Here is a 19,397-nt window from a genome sequence, read left to right as displayed (position 1 = left end):
ATCAGTGCAGTCAATTACTGTTCCAATTGAAGCAATTAAAACAATTAAGTTAGTCAGTGTTAGGGTGCTTACTGCCGCCTAATGGCAGCATTTTGAGAATTTGCTCCCTATTACAGATTCACGCCAAACTAAACTGGTGGAAAAAGAAACACACTCAGTCTTCATCCCCAACTCTATATGTCATGTCTGTCTGTCCAAGTTAGCAGGGATCATCTATTAAATGTCAAAATATACAGCACTGTGTACAGTAAGTGATTTATAGTAGTAGTTATCTAACAGTTAAGCTACACGCTTACGTCCTGTTGTACAGTTTTTTAAAAAAATTGCTCACGGTAATGTGGCTGCTCTAACTGACACCCGCTTTCTGCACTCGAGCACACCCCTCAAAGAAACATCGCAAATTTTTTTCCTAGTGCGCAGTTTGCGTGCACACATTCAGCTTTGACCATATAAGCCCGTGTAAGTTGTGGTAAGCACATGCGAGCACTTCGCAACAGTTTAGTAAAAGGAGCCCCAGGTTTTGTTTGATTTTTTTTTTTTAAATTTGTGATGATTCCACTAAATGTGGGTTATATGGCCCGGATTCCATTAACGATGCCTAAATCGGCTGGTGCCTACAAAAACGGTGCCGGCTGCGTGTTAATCATACTTAGCTTCCATTTACAGAATCGCGCCTTAGGAAATCTATCACAAAACTTAGGCGCCTCCAGTGTAGGCAAGAGTTTTATTTGCCTATGTTGGAGGCACCTATGCTCGTTTTAGAATTGCACCTCATGGCGCCGATCTCTGTCTCCACCCCAAAACATGTCCATTTGGGCGATAATCACCTACCTTTTATAGAATCGGACAGGTGCCTATCAGCCAATTAAATTTATTTTCTAATTATGGGCTTGTTAATACTCTGTAAGGGGGTTAATGTAGGAGCCTAACATAGGAGTCCTTTATAGAATTTTGGCTATGAGCGGCTAAGTATAGCAGCCAAATCGGAGTGCGTAAATAGCAGTCCTAACTTTCGCTGCTCTATACTCAATTGGTCAGTCGTAAATATTTCTTGGCATTGTAAGGGTGGCAGACCAACCCCTTTGCTCCTTCCGCATCCTGACGCATTGCTTGTGCCACTCCTTTCCTGAAAATCATCGCCAGCATGAGCAACTACTCTAGCCTGCTACTCATGCCAGCCTGGCTCCATCTGAAATCACTTCCGGGTCGTGAAGCCAGGAAGGGACGTCAGATGGAAAGCCAGCGCGAGGTATGGAGTGGGAAGGGAGGGTGTGGCTTCAGGGTGCAGAAGGAGCAAGGGGCAGAGAGGAGGGCAGGGGTACCACTGTCTGGGGCATCTCCTTCCCTTGCTTTGCTACTGTATTCAATCCCGGTCACCAGAAATGACCTGGCACTGAATATCCACAGTCAACGCCAACCATGGGTGTTATCCGGGCTGCCTCCCAGTGGCAGAATATCGGGCCCAATGTTATTCTTATTTAATGGGAAATGAGAATCTCTAATAGTATCTGATGCTTTTTTTCTGTAGGCATTGAGTGACAGAGTTTGGTCTATTAAATGCACAGATCCTCTAGTGAAATTTCTTAGGTGTTGTAGGATGGCTCTCAGTGGCATCTCTAGATATATTTTACCTTAGCTTCTCAAAAGGTTCTCTCAAATCTTATGTGACAAAGATGGTGACATGTTCATTATTTTCTTCACAACAGATCAGCTACACCTCACAGAATCTTTATATGAGTGACACCGATAGGTTTCCTTATTTCTACCGGACTGTCCCCAATGAGTTGCATCTCTGCGCTGGGATAGGCAAGCTACTGAAGCGTTTCGGCTGGAACTGGGTCGGCATCATTTCAGCCGATGATGACCGCAGTGTGAGGGCTGTTCAGATCCTGAGAGAAGAGATTGAGGGGAATGGAGGTTGTGTCGCATTCCATAAAACCATCCCTCATCAAACGAGAAGCATAAGTGTGCTAACTGAGCAATTAGGGGAACTAGTTAAAGAATCATCTACTGTGAATATTCTCTACTCCAATGAAAAATTTGCATTTAAAATAGAGGATGTACTGAAGCAAGCATTTCTGATGTTTTCTTGTAAGGTTGTCATTGCAATAGATAAGATAAAATTAATTCGAACCGATGTCTTGCTTAAGAACAACACCTTGATTTTCACAGCGCACAGGAGCGATATGCAAAACTTTTTAAAGTTTATCCGTGAGATGACATCTGTTAGCCTTACAGATAATTACTTTGGTTTGAATTGGTGGTTGGGCCTGTGTGACGGTCAATGCCCAAAGAATATCAAAAGAGATTGTAACCTTACAAAGGTTTTCACCCCTTGGGAAAAAATTAAATTCGGCAATCACTGTCATACCACACGCTCTGAGAGCAGCTATAGTGTGTACAATGCTGTGTATGCCGTGGCACACGCACTGCATGACATGATCACGTCTGGCTCAAGAATCAGCACCACATGGAGTCGAGAAAATAGGGAATTTTTGGATTACTTGCCATGGAAGGTAACATTATTATTTGTTAGAAGAATTCTATATTTAAAAAAAAAGATTGGTATACTTTGGAACAGAGTGAGAGGGAAGCTTTCACTGAAGGAGATAAGGTTGCTCTGAAAGTTGACCATGCAGATAGGGCTGCAGAAAAAGGAGCTATATGGTAACTGTACACCAGCGTTTTCAAATTTCGCAGCCCCCCGGCTGCTATTTTGCGGCCTGCGGTCTAGTACCTGAACTCGCAATCTGGACAACTGCAACTGGGCAACTCGATCCCACAATCTGGGCAACTGCCTGCTGCCGTCGCATATGCCGGGACTCCTGCCTTCGCGTATCTGTTGGATACGCGAAGGCAGGAGTCCCAGCATACGCAACGGCAGCAGGCAGTTGCAAGTCAGCTGATGCCTGCGCAATCTCGCACACTGGGCAGGAAGAGAAGCTCCGGCGTCAGTGTCAGTTGACTAGCAACTTCCTGCAGCTGCATTGTATGCTGGGACTCCTGCCTTCGCGTATCTGGCAGATACGCAAAGGCAGGAGTCCTGGCATATGATGCGGCTGCAAAGCTGTTACCGATGCCAGAGCTTCTCTTCCTGTCCAGTGTGCACCAGGTACAGCTGGACAAGGGGAAGAGGGGAAGAAGGAAGGAAGAAGGGGTACTGCTGGACAAGGGGAGCAGGGAAGGGAGAAGGGAGAAGGCGGAGAGGGATGCCATAAGGACTATGAGGAGAAAATAGCGCAAGAGGCCAAAAATTTCAAGCCCTTCTTTTGATACGTAAAAGGAAAAAAACCTGCAAAATAGGCGGTGGGACTGCTGGATGACCAGGGAAGAAAAGGGTACATCAAGGAAGACAAACAAATTGCAGACAGACTAAATTCCTTCTTTGCGTCTGTCTTTACGAAGGAGGACACCGCAATAATACCAGAAGCAGTGAAAGTGTTCAAAGGAGTAATAGAGGACAGCCTTACCATAGTTGAAGTGGACTTGGACCAGATATACTACCAGATCGACAATCTTAAAAGTGACAAATCCCCTGGACCTGATGGAATTCACCCGAGAATCTTAAAAGAACTGAAGGTTGAAATCGGAGAGCTATTGCAAAAACTTGCCAACCTGTCAATTAGAACTGGACAGATACCGGACGATTGGAAGATAGTGAACGTCACGTCAATTTTCAAAAAAGGATCAAGAGGAGAACCGGGCAACTATAGACCTGTGAGTCTTACGTCTGTCCCTGGAAAGATGGTTGAAGCACTGATTAAAGATAGCATAGTCCGGCACTTGGATACACACGACCTGATGAGAGCCAGTCAACATGGCTTCAGGAAAGTGAAATCATGTTTGACGAATTTACTTCAATTTTTTGAGACTGTGAACAAACAAATTGATAGTGGAGAACCAGTAGACATAATATACTTGGACTTCCAGAAAGCGTTTGATAAGGTTCCACATGAAAGACTTCTCAGGAAACTACAAAGCCATGGAATAGAGGGAGATATACTAAGATGAATAGGCAAATGGCTGGAGAACAGAAAGCAGAGAGTGGGTATAAATGGGAAGTTCTCAGACTGGGAGAAAGTGACTAACGGTGTGCCCCAGGGCTCGGTACTTGGGCCCATCTTATTTAATATTTTCATCAATGACCTAGATGAAGGAACATCCAGTGAGATCATCAAGTTTGCAGATGACACAAAGCTATGCCGGGCAATCAGATCGCAGAAGGATAGCGAGAAACTCCAGAGTGACTTGTGTCAGTTAGAGAAATGGGCAAAAAAATGGCAGATGAAGTTTAAAGTGGAAAAGTGCAATGTAATGCATTTAGGCAGAAAGAACAAGGAACACGAGTATAGAATGTCAGGTGCAACTTTGGGTAAGAGCGATCAAGAAAAGGACCTGGGTGTACTGATAGATAGGACCCTGAAACCATCGGCACAATGCGCGGCAGCGGCAAAGAAAGCAAATAGAATGTTAGGCATGATAAAGAAAGGAATCACGAGTAGATCGGAGAAAGTTATAATGCCGCTTTATAGAGCAATGGTCAGACCACACTTGGAATACTGTGTCCAACATTGGTCTCCCAACCTAAAGAAGGATATAAAACTGCTGGAGAGGGTGCAGAGACGAGCAACGAAGCTAATAAAAGGTATGGAGAACTTGGAATACGAGGAACAACTTAAGAGATTGGGATTGTTCTCCCTTGAGAAAAGGAGACTGCCAGAGGATATGATCGAGACTTTCAAAATACTAAAAGGAATCGACAAAATAGAGCAGGAAAAACAATTATTTACAATATCCAATGTGACACGGACAAGAGGACAAGGACTGAAGCTAAGGGGGGACAAGTCCAGGACAAATATCAGGAAGTTCTGCTTCACGCAATGAGTGGTGGACACCTGGAATGCTCTCCCAGAGGAGGTTATTGCGGAATCCACCATTCTAGGATTTAAAAGCAAACTAGATGCACATCTCCTTATGAGATTGTTTTGTATGCACAAGTATCATTTATATAAATGTGCTCCAACCTGGACTCTACATAGTAATCCACTTTCAAAAGGAAGCCTCAGCCCCACCACTCCACCGCAAAAGTACTATCTCATTGCGAGAAGCTTTATGTGGTGCCTCATCATTGGCCGTCCTTATTTTATATCCCTTTTTATGCTATGTTGTGCTGTATTGTCATTCGAAGAAAGCAGAAAAAAGAGAAAAATTGAATGTCAAGTTAATGCCAAAGATGAATGCAAGGCAGAACGTGAAGACGGAGAGAAAAACAGTCAAAGGACAAGTAGGCCCTGGAAACATAGAAACATAGAAAGATGACGGCAGAAAAGGGCTACAGCCCATCAAGTCTGCCCACTCTTCTGACCCACCCCATCAAGTCTGAGTGCTAATGACCCAGATCCTTAGCTCGACCCCCATAGGGATCCCACGTGGATGTCCCATTTATTCTTAAAGTCTAGCACGCTGGTGGCCTTGACCACCTGCACTGGAAGTTTGTTCCAGTGATCTACAACCCTTTCTGTGAAGAAATACTTCCTGGTGTCACCATTAAATTTCCCTCCTCTGAGTTTGAGCGGGTGCCCCCTTGTGACCGAGGGTCCCCTGGGGAAGAATATATCGCTTTCCACCTCGACACGACCTGTGATGTACTTAAATGTCTCAATCATGTCTCCCCTTTCTCTACGCTCCTCAAGTGTGTATAGCTGTAGTTTGCCCAGTCTTTCTTCGTATGAGAGACTCTTGAGTCCGGAGACCATTCTAGTGGCCATTCGCTGGACAGATTCAGCTCGAAGCACATCTTTTTGGTAGTGTGGTCTCCAAAATTGCACACAGTATTCCAGGTGAGGTCTCACCATGGTTCTGTAAAGCGGCATTATGACTTCAGGTTTGCGGCTGATGAAGCCTCTATTGATACATCCCAACATTTGCCTTGCCTTGGATGAGGCCTGCTCCACTTGTTTGGCAGCCTTCATATCTGCACTGACGATTACTCCCAAGTCCCGTTCTTCTGAAGTCCTAGCTAGTGTTTCCCCATTTAAGGTGTAAGCACAGAAAAATTAAGTCAGCAGACAACAAAGGTAGGGAAAATATTTTATTTTCAATATAGTGATTGAAATGTGTCAGTTCTGAGAAAGGAAAGATGTTAAACTTTAACTGTGATGGCCGCAGAAAAAAAATAGGGTATTTGGAGGGCCGCAGAAAAAATAGTTAATGTCTTATTAAAGAAATTACAATTTTGCATGAGGTAAAACTCTTTATATTTATAAATCTTTCCTTTAACATACAGATTCTCAGGCCCTGTGGTCAGAACAGGGCCAACGTATGTTACTTGGCTCTCTAAGTGAACCTTAGTCTTACACACCCCTTTCTCTCCCCCCCCCCCCCCCAATTTTGATAATTAAATTGAACAATCATGATTCTCTGAACACCATCCCCAACCCTGTAAAAATGCATAGTTGTGCATCGTATTTTCAAAGAATGCATTTTCCTTTGTATGTATGGGTCTGCCTGCTCTCCCTGCAGGTAAGACAATTATGCTGATGGCTCTCTGAGTTCTTAGGGCTTTCTGCTTTTTGCTTCCCCTCAAAAGCTGCCACCTTTAACGATCACCTGGTCTTTCCTGATGATTGAGCTGGTCCTTGGTGGGGAGAAGAGAATGAAAGTGATTCTGTACTGACTCTCCCTTCACAGCAAAATAATGTGAATGCCGAATAAACTTTTGAGGCTTCATCCCTTCATCTGGTGGGAGGGAGAGAAGCAGTGACAGATAGGGGCAGGGGTGGGCAAACCTTTTGACTCGTGGGCCAAAATGGGTTCTTAAATTGGACAGAAGGGCCAGACCAAGAGCAGTTGGATGGAGTGTTTCTGTGTTTCATATTGTATTGCTCCAGAAATGGCTTTGAAATTTGTTCTCCCTATAATTGTAAAGAAAATAAGTTGTTTTCTTTTTATGTATGCTTGAAATTACTTGTGTAACCTAGCACTAATGAAAAATTACACCTCGCTCTTTAGCTCCATCGTTATCTGAGGAACCTCCACTTTAAGAACGGATTGGGGGAAGATATGTACATGGATGAGAAAGGAGACCTTGCCATTGGATATGATATTCTGAACTTGCTCTTTATGCCTGATAAGACATGGAAATATGAAATTGTTGGACATTATAACCCTCATGCTCCCCCAGGGCAGGATTTCATCATTGATGAGAAGGCCATCGTGTGGGAGAGTTCATTCACCCAGGTCAGATTTAAGTGATGAGAATGCTGATCCAAGTAGGTATCGTGAATTTTGTCGTAAAATGGTCAAAAGAATACTGTATATACTTGAATATAAGACATAACATAACATAAGACTTTGGGCTCCTTTTACGAAGGTGCACTAGGGTTATTAGCGCACACACAAAATCTACCGTCTCCTGAAAAAGAGATGGTAGTGGCTAGTGCGCTACAGAATATAACGCGTGCTATTGCACGCGTTAAGGCCCTAGTGCATCTTTGTAAAAGGAGTCCTTTATTTATATACCGCAAAATGCCTTTTGGTTCAATGCGGTTACAGAAAAATAGGTACAACAAGGAAGAAGAAAAACTGTAATGTTGAAAATTAATAGAACCAAGTGGAATTTTTTAGGACTTTTCAACAGTTAATTTTACCACTGGCTTCTTCTAATTTAATAGTAGCTGGGGACTTTAATGCTGTTATGGATCCAATGTTGGACAAACAACCAAGTAAGCAAATAAAATCAATAGGGTTAGATAATCTAGTGCAGACCTGTGGTTTGAAGGATATATGGCAGATTCTTCATTTTAATGCTCGAGAATTTTCTTTCTGCTTCCATGTAATAATAATAATAATAATAACAGCTCATATTCCGCAATACCGTTAAGTTCTATGCGGTTTACAATAGATTAAGCGAGGTACAAATTGATTGAATTTAAGAGGAGGGAAGAGGAGAGTTAATAGGACCGGAAATGCATTGTTGAGGAGAAAGAGATTAATAGGACAGAGGAAACACTATGGAGGAGAAAGAAGATGAGTGGGTCATTTGTCTAGATACTTTAGGAACAGTTGAGTCTTTAGACGTTTTCTGAATTCCTCATAAGTAGTGGGCGAAAGCAGTTGATCTAGGTCTGCTTGATGTGAAAGAAGGTGTTCATGGTGATATCATAATGCCTCATTCCACCAATAAGAGCCAACCTCCTCAGTGATGTCACAATGGCTTGATTGTCCTATACTTGGCTCACTTTTACTACATTTTGATTTCTAGAGTGGTGCAGTGGTTAAAGCTACAGCCTCAGCACCCTGAGGTCATGAGTTCAAACCCACACTGCTCCTGGTGACCCTGAGCAAGTCATTTAATTTCCCCCATTTAGAAAGATTGTGAGCCTGCTAAGACAGACAGGGAGAAATACTCAAGTACGTGAATAAATTCATGTAAACCATTCTGAGCTCCCCTGAGAGAACAGTATAGAAAAATAGTGTAAAGAGCTTCAATCTCTGGTAACCAGAGCTGGTATTGTGACATAATAATAATAATAACAGTTTATATACCGCAATACCGTTAAGTTCTATGCGGTTTACAATAGATTAAGCGAGGTACAAATTGATTGAATTTAAGAGGGTAGAAGAGGAGAGTTAATAGGACCGGAAATTCGTTGTTGAAGAGAAAGAGATTAATAGGACAGAGGAAACACTATGGAGGAGAAAGAAGATGAGTGGGTCAGTTGTCTAGATACTTTAGGAACAGTTGAGTCTTTAGACGTTTTCTGAATTCCTCATAAGTAGTGGGCGAAAGCAGTTGATCTAGGTCTTTACCCCACAATGCTGCTTGATGTGAAAGAAGGTGTTCATGGTGTCACTATTGTAAATCACTATTGTATCACTATTGTAAATCACTATTGTTAATAGGACCAGAAATGCGTTGTTGAGGAGAAAGAGATTAATAGGACAGAGGAATCACTATGGAGGAGAAAGAAGATGAGTGGGTCAGTTGTCTAGATACTTTAGGAACAGTTGAGTCTTTAGACGTTTTCTGAATTCCTCATAAGTAGTGGGCGAAAGCAGTTGATCTAGGTCTTTACCCCACAATGCTGCTTGATGTGAAAGAAGGTGTTCATGGTGTTTTTTCAGTTTACAACCTCTAACTGGGGGGGAAACGAAGTAGGAATGAGAGCTTCTCTTGTACAGAAATCATTTTCAAGGATAGATTATATTTTTATTTCAGATCAATTAACTCAGCAGATTACAACAGCCAGCATAGATCCAATCATTTTATCAGATCATGCTGGAGTTTGGATCGAATTTAATTTAAGAGAACACGATTCTAATAGACCTGTATGGAAATTCAATAATACATTGCTTGCAAATTCAAACTTTCTTGCAGAATTTCAGCTAAAAATGAATGAATATTTGCAGAGGAAATCGCTTTAGAAATATTATGGGACGCTTTCAAAGCTATTTCTTTAACGAGAGGGTGATTGATAGATGGAATGGTCTTCCACGTCAGGTAGTCGAGGCTACTAGCATGCTCGATTTCAAGAGACGATGGGACAAACATGTGGGGTCGCTACAGAGGTATGACAGAGGATAGTTTCTCGAGGGTGGAAGGGATCATGATTGGGCAGACTTGTTGGACCGTCGGCCCTTTTCTGCTGTCATATTCTATGTTTCTATTTCATATTCGGCACATGTTAGAAGACAACTTAAAATGGAATATGCTAATTTGGAACAAATTATTAAGGATTTGGAGTCAAAATTGGCCTTAAAATGGGAACAAGCTACTTTACAGGCCCTCTTAAAAGCAAAATATAAATACAATGAGATTTCCTCTCAAATGGCAAGGAAAGGTTTGTTTTATCAACAGGCTCTGTACTATGGAACCTCGAATAAAGCGGGAAGATTATTGGCTAACTATCTTATAGCAAGAAAAAGAAAAGTAAAGTAAAGATTGTGGCAGTTAAAGACGAGAAGGGTGAAACTCATTCTCAAATTGGAGATATTTTAAAACAATTTTTGAACTTTTATAAAGCCTTATATTCTTCTGAGCTTTATTCAAACAAGGAACTTGAGAGTTTAGAGTTTTTAAAATTAATCAAAGGACCAAAAATTCCTGAGCATATAAAGAGAAGTCTCAAACTTCAAACAGCGTCGAAGTCCCTTAGAGCTGGATCTGCTCCAGGTGGTGATAAATTTACTGTAGAGTTTTATAAATCATTCCAAATTGTACTCTTACCCCATCTTTTAAATTTATATCAGGTTCAATTGATTAGAGGTTACATTACAGGTACTATGGCAGAATCTTTATAGTTTTGCCGAAGCCAAATAAAGATCCTACGTTGGTTTCAAATTACAGGCCTATTTCTTTGATTAATGTAGATGGCAAACTTTTGGCTAAGTTGTTGGCTTTATGCTTGGCCAAGGCTCTCCCTTATATCATTGGTATGCACCAAACAGGTTTTGTTGCTCAAAGACATTCATCAAATAACACCAGATTGGCTTTTCATATGTTAAATTTAACAAAAGCCATGGATGATCCGGCCTTCTCTGTATCCTTGGATGCAGAGAAGGCCTTTGATTGTGTAGAATGGACCTTTATGTATCAAACAATTGATTGGTTTGGTATTGGTTCCGGTTTTGTACAAATGATTCAAACCTTGTATAGTTCCCCTTCTGCCAGATTATATATTAATAATACTTTTTCAGAAGTTTAAGTCTGGAGAGAGGAGTTAGGCAAGGGTGTCTGTAATCTCCTTTACTGTTTGATTTTGGAACCCCTGCTTTTGGCTATTCAACAGGCAAAGGAGATATAGGGTATTCCTTATGCAGGTCGGGAATATAAAATCTCTGCGTATGCAGATGATATTTTGCTTCATTTGAGGAATCCTGAATCTACCATTCCACATTTGCTAGATCTGATTGGCAGATTTAGGAAATTTTCAGGTTACAAAATAAATTGGAGTAAATCAGAGGTACTTCCATTAAATGTATATTGCCCAAAAGGATTATTTGATACGTTCCCTTTTCTTTGGAAGGAAGAGGGTATAAAATATTTAGGTATTTGGATAAAAAGTACATTGGAAGAAACGATGAAAGTAAATGAAAAATCCTTATTGCTGAAGGTCACAGAAATGTGTGAGCAATGGAACCCCTTACATCTGTCTTGGTGGGGGAGAGTTCAAAGATGATGATTTTGCCTGTAGTCTGTTACCAAATGGGGATAAGTTTATTTGGCTGGGGAAAGCTGCGAGAATTGCTTTAGTATCTTTACAAAAACCAATTGTGGAGGGAGGGGTAAATTTTCCAAACTTTTATAGGTATCATCAAGCCTATATAATGCATTAGAGTATGTTCTGGATCTTCCCTGAGCTCATGGAAACTCTTCCTGATTAGTTGTGGTTGGAATGACAGCTTCATTGTGTCACGTTTTGAGTATCAAGTTACCTAGGTTGTATAAGGACAATAGAATTTTGATGGACACTTGGAAGACATTAAAGTGTGTCAATAATTTAACACCCATTCCGGTACATAAATCCACTTGTCATTCCCTTTGGCTGAACTCCAAGATTAAAATTGATGGGTTTAAGGTTATTTGGAAGCATTGGATGAAGGCAGGCATACATACTTTGGATGAGGTAATGTCAGATGGTAAACTGCTTGACTTTTCACGACTGCAACATACATTTGGTCTTGCTAAATCCCAAAATTATAGATGGATGCAGTTGAAGCAGGCCATTCAGGAGGGGTTCCCTGATTGGAAAAATCATAAAAATCTGTATAGTTTGCCGGTCTTATGTTTTCAGGTGGACCTCCTGGGACACCAGGCCGCTCAGTGGTATAAATTAATATCTGGATTTTTGAATAAGAAACCAAAGACTGGTCTTCATGACATTTGGTGCATTGAGATAAAGCATCAGATTACTGTGTCTCAATGGCTACGAATTTGGACCTGGAGGATGTCCAGTGTCTGCATCTATGAGACAAACTTGGTTTTTCTTATTACATAGAGCATTTTGGACCCCGGTTCGTTTACAGAAATTATATCGTTCAAAGTCTAGTAGATGCTGGAATTGTAATCTTGAAGCTGGGACTTTGATACTTAAATTTTGGAGATCCATGGCTGCTACAGATTCCACCCCATCAGCAGCACCGTTAGCATAATAAGACATAAAACATAAAATTTTATTTATAACCCACAAGTACCTTACATTTCAATGCAGCCTACAAGTTAAGAAAATATGAACATAAAGAGCAAATAATCAATCTTATATAGGCATTTGAATTAATTATTAAAGGCCCTAAATAATCCTCCCATTTAGTGGATTAATAGGAAATCAGCTGAAGAAAGTAACTTTTATAAGTAATACCTTTTACTGAAGGAAAATCAAAGAAATGAGATTGGACGTCTTAAATAAATAAAAATTGATTGACAAGGTGCTCTTGAAGTAAACCATTTATCATTTTAAAACTAATAGAACCAAATTTAAAGGTTACTCTGGCCTCTATAGGAAGCCTATGTAACCTATTCACAACATTAGGGGGTGGGAGGGGATTAATGACCCCTGGGGGAGTATAGAGGGTGTCATGCTTACAAACTTCCAGCAGTCATCTGTTCAGTTTGGGAACGTTTCACTTATTCATTTTTAAAAACAGGTCTAGCCCCACATGTCCAAATTGTGCCCTGGACATATTCTTATTTGATTATGGAAGAAAGATGTCCATGAAATAAGCCTGCCCTAGTCCCACTTACACCATGCCTCTACCATGCCCTGTTGAGACTTAGATGAACTGTAGGTGAACAGAATAGATATCCATTTAGAACGCAGGATTTTTAAAATAGCAAATTGGAAGGATTTGATGAGAAAAATATCCATCATTTCGTACTTCATTTTTGTTCCTTTTTGGACATCGTGTGTCAAATAAAGTTGTGTCTGCTTTATGAGTAGTAGATATAATGAGATTTCTTCTCAATTGGCCAAGAAGGAGTTGGTTTCCAGCTTATGATCTATCTTTAATCTTATCTATTGTTTTGCCTTTTGTCTTTGTTTTGTTCTATTTCTATCATTTAAATTTCTACAGAATTCTACTGTTCAACATCTATTCCTTTCTCTCCTCTCTTCTACCTTCCATAGTATCTAGATCAATGCTGTCTTGTTAAAATGTTTATTTTTATTTTATTTTTCCTCTATCTCTACTTTTCACTTCTCTATTACCCTCCAGGTACTTTAGTTAGATTGTGAGCCTTCGGGACAGTAAGGGAATTTTTCAAGTACCTTTCTTATTTTTAATCTTAATGTATATTTTCTGTAAACCGCTTAGAACCTAACGGATGTAGCGGTATATAAGAAATAAATTACATTACATTACATTACATATAGCTTTGTTTTATGGAAACTCAAATAAAACGGGCTAATTATCTTAAAGCAAAGAAAAGAAAAACAAATATTGTGGCGATTGTAGATGAGTCTTTGTAAGTTTTTGACAGAGTGAAAAACCCCTTGTACCCTTTCTACTCTACTCAGGATTTTGTAAACTTCATTCATCTCCCCTCAGCCCTCTTTTTTTCCAAGCTGAAGAGCCCTAACCTTTTTAGTCTTTCCTGGAGCTGAAACAGGGTGGGGGCCATGCATCTGGATTTTACTTTGCAAAATATGGTAACTTTAGTCCAGTGTCTAATGAAGTTTCATAACTTGTTTTCTCAATCCACAGACCCCTCCGCAGTCCAGATGCAGCCTAAGATGTCGTCCTGGTTACAGGAAATTAACCAAGGAAGGAAAGCCCATCTGCTGTTATGACTGTATTCCGTGTGCAGAGGGAGAGGTCTCCAACCAAACTGGTGGGTAAAATCATGGAACATGTGGGGCTGCATATAGATATAGATTTATTCATTCTAGTTCTCGCAACTGTGAAATTATGCAGTGGAGAAAATCTTCAGGAAGTGTACAGTGGTGCCTCGCACAACGAACGCTGCACACAACGAACTTCATGTCTTGATTCACACAACGAACTTCGTTTCACACAACGAACTTAGTTTCACACAACGAAGTCGCCCGAGCTGCCGATGTATTGCATCCTTCCGCGCAGGCACTGCAGGCAGTCGTTAGTCACTGCGCTTAACTGCCCTCTCTCACAGCCCTTCGCCTGGCTCCCTGTGCAGTGGCGGACCATCGGCTCGCCTCCTTTTATGGAGGGGCCCGGCGCCTACTGCTGATGCGTTGGGGGGGCGGAGCTACTCTCGCCGCTTCCCCGATGCTAGAAAAAAAAAAAAAAGAAAAGTTAAGTCCCAGTTTTTGCCGCTGAGACTCTGCCCTCTCTCATTGTATACAGTCGTCCTTTTAAGATAAACTCAATATTTTTTATAGATCATGGCTTCTAAAAAAAGCAGGAAGGTGATTTCTGTTGAAATGAAACGGGAAATAATTAGAAGGAGTGAATGTGGGGTAAAACAGTGTGACCTCGTCAAAGAGTTTGGCCTCAGCAAGACCACCATTTTCACCATTTTGACAAATTTATCTTTTTTTATGTCATCTTAGCATATTTTATGCTGCAGAACGAATTATTTTTTTTAACATGTATTGTTATGGGAAAACGCGTTTCACATAACGAACTTTTCGCATAACAAACTTGCTCCTGGAACGAATTAAGTTCGTTGTGTGAGGCACCACTGTAATTGATTATTCCACAAACTGGATGCACTTTTTTTTTTTCCTTTGCAAAATAAGGGAAAATGCCCCAGTCAGCTGGCCAAGCAGACATGACGATGGCTCAGAAAGTGCTCTCTGTCTCTTTTGAGACAAAATATTATTACATTACATTACATTAGGGATTTCTATTCCGCCTGTGCCTTGCGGTTCTAGGCGGATCACAATAAAGATGATATCTGGACATTTCCAGTAGAATTACATTACAGGAGGAGAGTAGATTACAAGTAACAGTGAAGAGTTACAATACATTCAACATCACAGCAGATATAACATAGCCACGGATTACAATAAGGAAGATATCTGGGCATTTCCCGTAGAATTACATTACAGGAGAAGAGTAGATTACAAGTAACAGTGAAGAGTTACAATACATTCAACATCGCAGCAGATATAACATAGCCACGGATTACAATAAGGAAGATATCTGGGCATTTCCCGTAGAATTACATTACAGGAGAAGAGTAGATTACAAGTAACAGTGAAGAGTTACAATACATTCAACATCGCAGCAGATATAACATAGCCACGGATTACAATAAGGAAGATATCTGGGCATTTCCCGTAGAATTACATTACAGGAGAAGAGTAGATTACAAGTAACAGTGAAGAGTTACAATACATTCAACATCGCAGCAGATATAACATAGCCACGGATTACAATAAGGAAGATATCTGGGCATTTCCCGTAGAATTACATTACAGGAGAAGAGTAGATTACAAGTAACAGTGAAGAGTTACAATACATTCAACATCGCAGCAGATATAACATAGCCACGGATTACAATAAGGAAGATATCTGGGCATTTCCTGTAGAATTACATTACAGGAGAAGAGTAGATTACAAGTAACAGTGAAGAGTTACAATACATTCAACATCGCAGCAGATATAACATAGCCACGGATTACAATAAGGAAGATATCTGGGCATTTCCCGTAGAATTACATTACAGGAGAAGTGTTAATTACAGGTAATAGTGAGGAATTACAGTACATTCAATATCACAGGAGATGTTACATAGCAACTGAGTCAATTTATAACTGGTGGAGAATAAGAATTACAATATATTCTAGATTACAAAAGATGTTACATGAGATGAGTCAAGTTTCTTCGGATGGAGAGTAGCATCATATGCCTATAAGTGGAGGTGTATTTATTGTTTTGATGATTGCATGATGTTGGTTAATTAATGTTGATGATATGGACAGTAGGGGTGTTTAGTTTGGGTTGGATAAAGAGATTCTATTCCCAAAGGAATTGGTTGGGAACTCATTAGATGGCGATTTAGATTGATGGGAGATATTTTTTGAACAGTAGTGTTTTTATTTCTTTTCAGAATTATCAGAAAAGACCAGACCTCTCAGCCTAGGACAAGGCTGAGACACTTCGAAACACAACGAATGTCGCAACCCTATCAACAAGGAAATTAAGAATAGGGGGGGCCCCATCATAACCAAAATTATTTTTTAAAAATTTGATCAGGTCTCTAATTTTAAGTATTTATTCCCACCCCACACACTCCTAAATGGTTTACAAAAACACATGCATAAAAGCCAAACATTATGAATAATCTCTCCATCAAATTAGGACAAAAATTCCCCATCTTCATTCCATACTTTGAAAAGATCTTGGATGGGTCCTAATTGTTCAGAAGAGAGTCAAGTAAACTCAAACCCTTTCCACTTTCATTCCTTTAATTTCCTATACTGTTCTCCCAGGGGAGCTCAGAATTCAGGTACTCAAGCATTTTTTTTTATTTCATTAAGATATTACCATGCTCACCTTAGTTTCTCAGGTCTTTTCCAGTTTCCTCCTTCCCCTGCCTCCCAATCAACCTGTCAGAACTCTTATCAATGATCAAAGACAAAAGGCTCCTTTTATCAAGGCGCGCTATGGGAGTTAGCGCGTCGGACATTTCATCATGTGCTAACCCCCGCAGCAAGCCAAAATACTAACGCCTCGTCAATGGAGGCGTTAGCGACTAGCGTGGCAGGCGGTATTCCGTGCGTTAAACCCCTACCGCGCCTTGATAAAAGGACCCCCAAGCTGCGGTAGTGTTTTCAGCGCATGCTACAGATTAGCGCGCGCTAACCCCCCGCGCTACGCAGAAAAACTAACGCCAGCTCAATGGAGCGTTAGTGTCTAGCGCGGCAGGCGGTATTCCGTGCGTTAAACCCCTACCGCGCCTTGATAAAAGGACCCCCAAGCTGCGGTAGTGTTTTCAGCGCATGCTACAGATTAGCGCGCGCTAACCCTCCGTGCTACGCAGAAAACTAACGCCAGCTCAATGGAGCGTTAGCCGTCTAGCGCGCCCTAAAACCGCTAGTGCAGCTTAGTAAAAGGAGCCCATAAAGTGGAAAGTCAACATTTGAGGGCTGGTCAGCTCAGACATGAGAAGTCAGGTGCCAGCAGTTCCACGATAATGCTGTATAGATGATAGCAGTTTTATTTAAATCATTTTTTTTTTATTGAGCAAACATACAAATTAACAATACAAAAAGAATAGCAAAATAAATATAAATAGTAAGCTCAACCAATTTTCAATAATAATAATCAATCCATATCTCACCCTGTCAACCCCCCACACCCATCTAATCCCCCATTCAATATCCAGTAGAGAGTTACAAGTAGAAGGTATCTGGATTTTTTCGAGAGAGTTATATAGCAAGGATTCGCTTAAATTGCAGAATACAGTGGAGGATAATATATTCGAGTAACAAAAAAAAAAAAAATCTAACATTGAAGAAAGAAATTTATTGGATACTGATGGAGGGAGTTTATTTAGGCTTCTGAATATATATTGGTAGGTATGGTTCTAGGAGTTAACTAATGTGTTAACATGGGGGAGAGAGCCTGTGCGAGTAGGGAGGAGATTAGTAAGTAGGGAAGTGTTTTTTGAATAGAATTGTTTCGATTTCTTTTCTAAACACTTTAATGTCTGTTGTTTTGCTCATCAGTTGGTGATGGCAGGGTCAATTTTCGCTGCCTGTGTCGCTAGAAGGTTGTCGTACAGTTTCTTGCGTCGGGTGCCATTGTGAGGGGGGAAGGTGAAAAGGTTCTGAGTTCTCCTTGTTCTGGGTGTGCTGTAGCGGTATAGGCGGTTGTTTAGGTAACTGGGGGCAGTACCATGGGTTACTTTAAATAGAAAGCAAAAAAACCCGGAAAAGTGAAAAATCAATAATATTATAGCAAACACTTTCACTAGAAATATGAATATATGAATAGGATGTCATGAAAAGTCAGTGCTGCTATAGTTCCAATTAAGGGAGTTTCAAATCGCTGGAGGAAAAAGCCTCAGATAGGAACCCTTCCACCACCACAATGGTGGTCCAAGGTGGTCGGGCGAACACCTCACTGGCAAAAAACCTCCAGACCAGCTCCCAACAATAGTGAACTTAAAGCCTTAAAGCCGACCACCTTGGACCACCATTGTGGTGGTGGAAGGGTTCCTATCTGAGGCTTTTTCCTCCAGCGATTTGAAACTCCCTTAATTGGAACTATAGCAGCACTGACTTTTCATGACATCCTATTCATATTACTTTAAATAGAAGACAGTAGAATTTGAATTGAGCTCTTGCTTTGATTGGTAGCCAGTGAGAGTCAACATAGGCAGCAGTAATGTGGTCAAATTTGCTAAGTGAGTAGATGAGTCTGATGGCTGTGTTCTGAACGGTCTGTAGTTGTTTTATCATGTTGTTTGGGCATGGTAGGTAGAGGCTATTGCAGTAATCTAAGATACTAAGTATAAGGGATTGTACAATGATCTTGTAGTGCTCTTTGATGAAGAATTTTCTTATTTTTCTTAGGTTTCGCATGGTGTAGAATGCTTTTTGTATGATTTTGTGGATTTGTGTCTGCATTGTGCAGCATCTGTCTAAGTGCACTCCCAGGATTTTGAGGGTGCTCTGGATTGGATATTTGATTGCGTTTACTTCGAGTTCTGTTTGGGATGGTTTTTGGTCCTTCTTTAGTAGTAGGAATTTGGTTTTATCCGCATTCAGTTTCAGCTTATGGTTCATCATCCATTTTTCTACAGTTTCTAGTGCAGTTTTCAGGAGTAGCATAAGCTCTCATAACCATTTGAAATGGACTTTCTATAATAAGTGCTAGAAATTGAAGAAATGCCTAATTGAAGAGCCTTTTCTATTATTACCTCACTAATTTCCATTCCCAATTCCTCAGTCCACTTATCTGCTATCCCTTTATAGCTCATATGTACGTATACAGAATCAAGGGTCTTTTCAAAGTAGGAAATTGAGGGTAGAGCTTCCATTTGTTCAAACAAAATTCCCAATCTATATCTCACTCTCAATGTCAAACCTTCTTTTGCACATAAGCATATATGTTTGTGGATCTCACTCCCATATTAGTCAATAATTATTCAAATGAAAGTATATTGTTTTCCTCTTCCACAAAGGAAAATATATGTTCCATCAAAGAATCTGCCCATCTATGAATAGGACCCTGATCCATACCAGGATGAAAGGTTGAATTTCCCACTATTAGAAGAGAGTCAGTATGTGTTCCCTTAATTTTCCAAACCTTCATCAAAGCAGTCCATATCATCTGCATATACCGTATTTCAATATCGGATGATCCCTATAAGCAATGGGTAAATTACAAAGAGGTGTTTGTAAAAGAAAATGAAGGTTTAAAGGCCAAAAAAGAGATTGTTCCATCTCACACCATGTATATTCCGAAGT

General features: G+C 40.5%; 1 protein-coding gene across 1 annotated transcript in view; it reads left to right on the top strand.

The window, feature by feature from the left end:
• Nucleotides 1–19,397, top strand: part of LOC117368653 (vomeronasal type-2 receptor 26-like) — a 33,713-nt gene that overhangs the window by 10,035 nt on the left and 4,281 nt on the right. The window contains exons 3-4 of the mRNA XM_033962380.1: nucleotides 7,012–7,239; nucleotides 13,702–13,828. Of these exons, the coding sequence (XP_033818271.1) occupies nucleotides 7,012–7,239; nucleotides 13,702–13,828 (355 nt within the window). The remainder of the gene's footprint in view (nucleotides 1–7,011; nucleotides 7,240–13,701; nucleotides 13,829–19,397) is intronic.

This window comes from Geotrypetes seraphini, chromosome 10 (assembly GCF_902459505.1).
Source record: "Geotrypetes seraphini chromosome 10, aGeoSer1.1, whole genome shotgun sequence".
NCBI lineage: Eukaryota > Metazoa > Chordata > Amphibia > Gymnophiona > Dermophiidae > Geotrypetes > Geotrypetes seraphini.
Note: the sequence above shows the minus strand (reverse complement) of the source record. Positions and strands in the feature narration are given on the sequence as shown.